At 42.0% G+C, this 7,286-nt stretch overlaps 1 protein-coding gene across 1 annotated transcript; it reads right to left on the bottom strand.

Annotated features, from left to right (window-relative positions):
* Positions 1–809: 809 nt before the first annotated feature.
* On the bottom strand, positions 810–1,835 carry LOC132601368 (uncharacterized). Its single transcript, XM_060314464.1, has 2 exons — positions 1,158–1,835; positions 810–1,046 (listed from the first exon to the last, which is right to left on the bottom strand). The coding sequence occupies exons 1-2, from the start codon at positions 1,833–1,835 to the stop codon at positions 810–812; spliced, it is 915 nt and encodes a 304-aa protein (XP_060170447.1).
* Between the last annotated feature and the right edge of the window lie 5,451 nt (positions 1,836–7,286).

Raw genomic sequence — 7,286 nt, forward strand, 5'->3', positions numbered from 1 at the left:
TCCCTGATCTTGTAATGCCATATGCGGCAGCAACTTGGACAACGAACTCTTTGTGAGGTGGTGCTGGAGTCACTTGATCTATATGCGCTGCAACTGGTGCAGGGATTAATACTTTAAATTGCGAGCATTTTTGCAAAGACAACGATGCCACTGTGGGCTTAAGTTCTTTCACAGAATCACGGATTAAGGGCCTTCTTGCGACCCAGCCTTCCTCTCTCTCAATCATGTGAATCACATTGTTGCCATGGTTTGGCAAAGGGTTAGTGTTCACATTTGGAGGGGCTGTTTGGAGCAAAATTTCCTTTCGATCAATCAGATCCTGTATTTTGTATTTAAGATTAATGCAATCTTCAGCACTGTGTCCTATGCCATTGGAATGATAGGCACATGTCTGGTCAACTCGGTAAAATCGGTTCGTTGGGTCGAGGACCTTTGGGGGAAGCGCCTGGTCAGCCGCGCTTAATATTTTGAATAAATCAGTCCGAGATCCCATCAGTGCAGTGAATACCCGAGGTGGTTTCTTTTCGAAATTCTGACGCGATGCATTATAGGCATTTGGTGAAGCGTATGCTTCCATCGGGAATGTAGGTATTTCGAGGAGGTGAAGTGTATGCTTCCATCGGGAAATCTTCCCTTCTTTTGGTTTTGGGGCTCGGATTGTGGGATATGCTAGCCACATCTTCCTTCTTCTAGTGCACGAATCCGGTTGAGCTTGAACCGGTGAATCTTCTGATCATACTTATGATTCGGCCAGTCTTGAGACCATCTTCTATGGCCTCGCCCATATTGACAAATTCAGAGAAAGATCTTCATGCCATTGAAAGCATTATGTCATAGAAATTTGTTTCTTGTGAACGGATGAAAACCGATACAAGTTCTTCTTCGCCCATAGGGGGTTGTACGCAGGCAACCTCTGTTCTCCACCTGCTCGCGTACTCGCAGAAGTTTTCGGTGGACTTTTGTTTTACTTTCTCCAAATAGTATCTGTCTGGTACTGTTTCCATGTTAAAGCGAAATCTTTCCATGAAAGCCTCAGCCATGTCTTCCTATGTAATCCAAAGGCATATGTCTTGCGCCATGAACCATTCCGAGGCTTCTTTAGTCAAACTTTGGCTGAACAGCCTCATGATGAGCACTTCATTATCTCGGACGCTAACCAATTGGTCACAGTAGGCCCGTAGATGCGCTTTAGGATTGCCCGTCCCGTTGAACAGCTTGAAACCGGGTACTTTGAAGCCCTCGGGCAAATCCAGGTTGGGATGCATACACAAATCATCATAGCTCAGGCCTGTGCCAGTGAGGGTAGTCCTCATGGATCGTTCCAACATTGCGGTCATCTTCTGCTCAAGCCTTTTTTTCTGTTTTTCCTGCTCAGCCTTCCACGCTTTTTTCATCTCGTCATAATGGTCAATTTCTTGATAGGCTAAAAAGGTGCCTGGTGTGATAGGTGTGTGGAAAGAAACAGCAGGGTGAGTTTCGTTAATAGGGGAGCTTTTGTCGGTTAGTAGTGGGGTCATGTTTGGTTGTATAGTGATGCCTGGATGGGTATTTTGTGGTGCTGGATAAGAAGGGATAGAGTGAGCAATCCCGGGAATTTGGTTAGTGTTAAGTGGTGGGGTGTGGTTCGAGGCACCAATGTGCCCGTCGATCGGGGTAAATGGCATGGTGGTCATAAGAGACCTGGTGGGAAAGTGCTCGGATAATGGTGAATTCAGAGATGGAAAAAATGGAAGTGGCCTTCTTTCTTCAGTAGGGGACTCTCGGGCAGTATTAGCAGCTTTGTTTCGCGCCACTTCCTCTTGAAGATGGACGATTTTTTCAAACATCATTTTCATGACGTCTTCAGTAGGTGATGACTCAGGCAGTTCGCACAGAGGCGATTCTCAGAGAGCAATGTCAGTAGGGGTAGTTTCATTCTCTGAAGTACCATACATCTTTTCTTTACCTCTATCTTTTTGGGATAAGGATGCTATTGCAGCTTTGGATCTTGTGAAGTATGTCAGTGTGAACACGAATCCACTTCTCTTTCTATAAGAAAAGAATAACTCAAAGGCAAACAGTGTTAGTCCATCAGATAATGAAAAGAAAATCAATATATCATAAATAGATAGTAGTTTAAAACACTTAGCACATAAATAATCATATGTTTGATTTAAATGCTCAAGTGATCTCTTGTACTGGGTTTTGGGTACTTGGCTTTATTGAGTGAGGGGAATATGATGTTTATAATATATAGGGACTAAGTCTTACGTAGACTGCCTACGTATCCCTCTCGGGAAGTTAGGCCCTTCCGTAGTTCGATTTACATAAGATAAGACTCCCTATTTTAAAACCTACCCGGACCAGCCCCGATAGGGGCTTCCTGCATATCCTTGCTTGGGACATCAGGTCGGCGCAGTTCTGTTTACACAAAATAGGGGGGGGGGGGGGGGGGGGGAGGACAAATCTGTATTAAGTACAAAAAAATAAGATCCCCTAAAACTACCAAAAAGGTGACCTTTCTTTTGAGGTCAACAGGTTGTTTGTCCGTCCAACCTTTTCTGCCCTTAAAGGCCCCAAATCCTAGTACTTAGATGGGAGCACTAATCAAATGGTGCCTTTGTGGACCAAATTCTCCAACTCAAACTTGAATGCATCACACACTTTTATGCGTGCCCCAAAACAACAAATTGGTATAGGCACATTTTGCGGTGGCTAACTTCTTCAGTTTGAGCCCTTCTGGTTCTGATGGGACTAATCTTCCCAATGCTAACCAACTTCTGGAAGATGCTTGCATAAGAGTCCCTAAATACTGTGATGTCATAATTCCAAATACGATTATTCAGCGTAATCCCTTCAGTTGGTGTAATGTTGTCGTGGACGAATAGTGAATGCGAGCCCCACATCGTGGTGATGTTTTTCTCATCTATCAACTTGATGAGTCTCTTCTTGAAGGCTAAGCATTCATTAATGATGTGCCTTGCCTGATCATGGTGATAAGAGCACATTTTGTGTGTAAATATCGGAGCGCATGGTGGCAACCTGCCGAAGCAAATACTGACTATTCCTTTGCTTCGAAACTTGATCATTATGTCCTCGCTCGTAATGTACGTAGGCAAGACGTGGTAGGGGCAATCCAATGCCTTGATGGAAATAGCCCGCCATTCGGGTGAAGCTGATCGGGCATACCCTATTCTCTCCATGGGCTCTTCCCTAGGGCTTGATGGTGCAGCAGAAGCCTTTTACCCTTTTGGTCTTAAAGGTGCAGCAGAGGTTTTTTCTCTTTTTGGGGTTGACGGTGCAGCGGAGGCAGCCCCCTTTGATGGCCATGTGGACTCCTCGGGGTCCGACTCCATTTCTTCTTCCTCGTACTCCTCCATTATCAGGATGTATTCGGGGAGAATCCCGTTTCCCTTGTCCAGGATGTTCTCTCCTTGAGTTTCAGCAAGTTTCTCGGGCCAACTCTCTATTGAATCCATTAACTCATCCGCCTCTTTAATCTTGGCTTTGACCGCTCGAATCTGATTTTCAAGAGCTTGAATCTTTCGGCATAGTGAGACCTCATTCTTTATCATCGAGCTCGGGTGCCTTTTTGTTGTTCATCTTCTGATTCTGAGAAAGTCGTTAAACTTAGTACAAGTAGTTTTGTTCATTATTTTTCTTTGAGTGAGTGGGTGGCATTCGAGATCAATTAAGCATTTAAGCGAAACATATGAAAGCAAATAGGTCACACAAAGTAGTTTGTAAGATTATACTACGCGTGCTGCTAAGCATACCAATCGTTTGAAACATAAATATGTCATTTGAATCAAACCATTGCTCTCATAATCATTAAATAATATTCTTCCCCGAAGGGGTACAAAAGATAAAGTAAAGACCGTGTATAAAATAAATCAGCAAAAAGTGTCCTCCAGTGGTGGATGATGAAGCTCGATCCCAGTCAGTTTTGGCTTTCTTCGCCTTTCGGAGGGTGGTCTGGAGGTGAAAATGGGCCGATGTCAAAGTGGCCTCCCTCAGAAACCCTTTCTATGTGAAGGTCTGTGGAGCGACATCATCTAAATTCTTCTTCATCCGATTGTCTAGCTCAATCAAATAATCATTAGTAAGCTCCAACTCATGTCTCAGACTTTCTATGACGACTTTGTCATGCTTAATTTTCTCCAAATACTTAGCATCTCTATCGTCAACTCTTCTCTGAACAAAACGGGCTCGGATCTCGGCTTGCGAATCCTTATCTTGGACACTGCTGTTGAGAATAGGTCTGGGAGGAAGCGTTCCTTGTAAGTCGGCCCTCGACCAGTCCTTATACTCCTCGACACAACCCGAATGAGACCTATCTTCGGCTAAGGTATCAGGACCCCAAATCTTGCGACCCTTCCATTCTAGTAGGCAATCCAAAGCTCTCGGCGGTCTATCAATGTCGTAGTCAATGATAAAATCCCCCATGCCTCCAATCTGGGGTATGACTTGGATTCTCCGAAATTGTCTCAAGACCTTGGTAGGTGCATAAGGGTGAATCCCCCGAATTACCATAAGCGGTAAGAATGGACACTTTCTTCCCTTAACCACAACTTCAGTGGATACGAAGTCATGGAACATCTATTGAATGCTTTCTTCCTTCAGTCTGGAAAAGGTGAATGTCCAACTTTATCTGTTTTGCTCTCCAAAGTTTGGGCGAAAATCCCGAAGACCATCCCTTTAAACCGGCTTACTTAGGTGTTGTTCCCCCCTAACCTTGAATATATGCTTGAGGATCCACCATTGCAGAAGTAAGTTACAGCCTTGGATGTATTTACAGTGATTCTTGCAGGGGCTCAGGGCTCGTTACAAATCGGCTAGTATGATTGGGGTTATGTCAAAGTATTTGGTTTCTTCTTTTTGGGTTATGCCGTAGAATATGGCATGGGTGACTGAGATGACTCGGGTATCTATGGCTAACAACCAATCCTTGGGGAAAACCATGGTTCCCAGAAAGCAAATGGCGAAACCCAAAGGTCTGGTGGCGGTCCATACGGCATAAGTCTTGAATTCGTCAGGATGCTCCACAAATCCGTCCGGGCTTCCAAACCTTTTGTATATCTCTCTAAAGGGTATGGTGGGGCCATGGGCCCAATTGGCGTAATTCAAAGAAAGCATTCTACAAATTTGGGAGTAGGTGGGATTTTCTGGAATTAAAGCATTTTGGTCGGGTTTCTTTCATCCTTTCAGCCCGGAGCCTAGGCTAGTCACCACATCCCTAAACTCCTCCAAAGTTGGCATCATTTAAATGTCATCCCCGAATCTGAAAGCCATCCGGTCTCTATCCCAAAATTCGGTAATTACCTCTATTAATTTCTTGCAACCATTCATAGTCATAATGGATGTCAAGTTTCCTAAATGACATGAAATTCCCTTTTTCTCCTCCGGGGACATTTGGCCCCACCAAATCCGCAGCAACTCAAATGTAGTTAGGACCGTATCAAAACTTAAATTGATCGATATCTACAAAATAGAAACCAAAGTTAATGCCCCCCTCCCCTCCCCCCCCCCCCCCCCCCATTAGGCAATGTTTTCATTCATAGGCACACTTACATGTTTCCAAATAGCACATAATATGATATGCGGTGTTCTTCGGGTCATACACCGTACTTGACACGGGGTAGTCTCCCTATCGGGTTTGGATACGTTTAAAATATCCAAACCACTCAGTCTACTTCACATTTGGATTTGTCTTAGCTCTAACTAGGCATATGCAAGAGTGGGTTTTTTCGAATTGACCTTGGACCCGAGCGGACTACTCGGGGTGAACCGTTGTAGGCCGTTGGGTGACCGCACACCAACTTAACGTTCAACGTGTTCTAAAGAAGGGGTGTTTCGATTTTTTAGTGAAGGCAAGACCGCGATCCCGCGTGTCCCCTTTGAAACCATGCTTTTACCAGGAGTGGCGGAGCTTATGATATGAATGAATGACAGTTATAATTGCATAATTTAAACACATAAACAAATATAGTTAAAAATCACATTATATTGAAACCCTTATGGTTAGAACCTAGGAATTCCCCAACAGAGTCGTCATCTGTTACGGTTCGCTTTTACGAGGGTTAAGGCATAAAAATTACTACGAGGTTGTTGGTGTACTAATTGGATTTTCGTATTTTTAGAGTCACCACCTAATTTATTATAGAAAACTAGGAAAATCGGGTTTAAAGATTTTTTCAAGATAAGTAAAAATCTTTTTGGACCAAAGTTCGAGGTAAGGGTTCTGATAATCCCCTAGGGAAGGTTTTATGCACCCTACTATTAGAGAGCTGTAGAATACGGTTGACCTACGAGCTTCAATATGTGATTTGGATGTATTTATTTGTTTAAAAGTGTTTTACTTTCCGCAAAATGCCATTTTTGTTCATATCATAATTTTGAAAAAAACTAGGTTTAAAGATTTTTTCAAAATAAGTAAAAATCTTTTTGGACCAAAGTTCGAGGTAAGGGTTCTGATGATCCCCTAGGGAAGGTTTTATGCACCCTAGTATTAATGATCCGTAGAATACAGTTGACCTACGAGCTTCAATGTGTGATTTGGCTGTATTTATTTGTTTAAAAGTGTTTTACTTTCCACAAAATGTCATTTTTGTTCATATCAAAATTTTGAAAAAAATTCGACAAAAAGTCCCCTTATAAAAAGGGGTTTTTGGGTTTGAAAATCCGCGTAAGTGTTCAACTCACTTTATTGCTGGACTAGGACACACCCGGGATTTCTCCCGAGTAGAGTCGCGACTATTCTTGTCATAATAAGATGAATTTAGTTCATACGGGTTTTTATTTTTATATAAGAAAATATAGAGTATATATATATATATATATATATATATATATATATATATATATATATATATATATAAGAGAAAAGGAAAGTTTTATTAAGTCAAAATTTTATCATTTTTTCTTGAAGCCCATAAGGTCAAACCATATTCCAAGTCTAAAGTCCATCATATCTCAATTTTAGTCCATAACATTTTTTTTTTTTTATCTGTGTAATATTGGGCTTCCAGCCCAAAGTCCTTTTTTCAGAAATGTATCCAAGTAAGAAGTTCAAATGATCCAAATTTAGTGTTGGGCTTCTAGGCCCAAAGGTCTTTTCCGCTCTTGTTCCTCAATTCTTTCGCCCAAATAATCTCCAAATCCTTTTTACTCAAAAAGCCGTCCGTTTCTATCCAAAAATAAGATCCAAAACCTGACTTTACCAAAATCTAGATTTTTCTGAAAGTATAAAACCTTTTTTTTAAAATAAAACAATTCCACCATTTTAAACAATATTGGACTATTTCTTG

This window comes from Lycium barbarum, chromosome 7 (assembly GCF_019175385.1).
Source record: "Lycium barbarum isolate Lr01 chromosome 7, ASM1917538v2, whole genome shotgun sequence".
NCBI lineage: Eukaryota > Viridiplantae > Streptophyta > Magnoliopsida > Solanales > Solanaceae > Lycium > Lycium barbarum.

Bases quoted from the DNA above. Each gene is read 5' to 3' on its own strand.
- LOC132601368 (XM_060314464.1), bottom strand. From the start codon at position 1,835: ATGAAAATGATGTTTGAAAAAATCGTCCATCTTCAAGAGGAAGTGGCG. The intron at 1,047-1,157 runs GTTAGCGTCCGA...TGGATTACATAG, and splicing joins GGGCCTACTGTGACCAATTG to GAAGACATGGCTGAGGCTTT.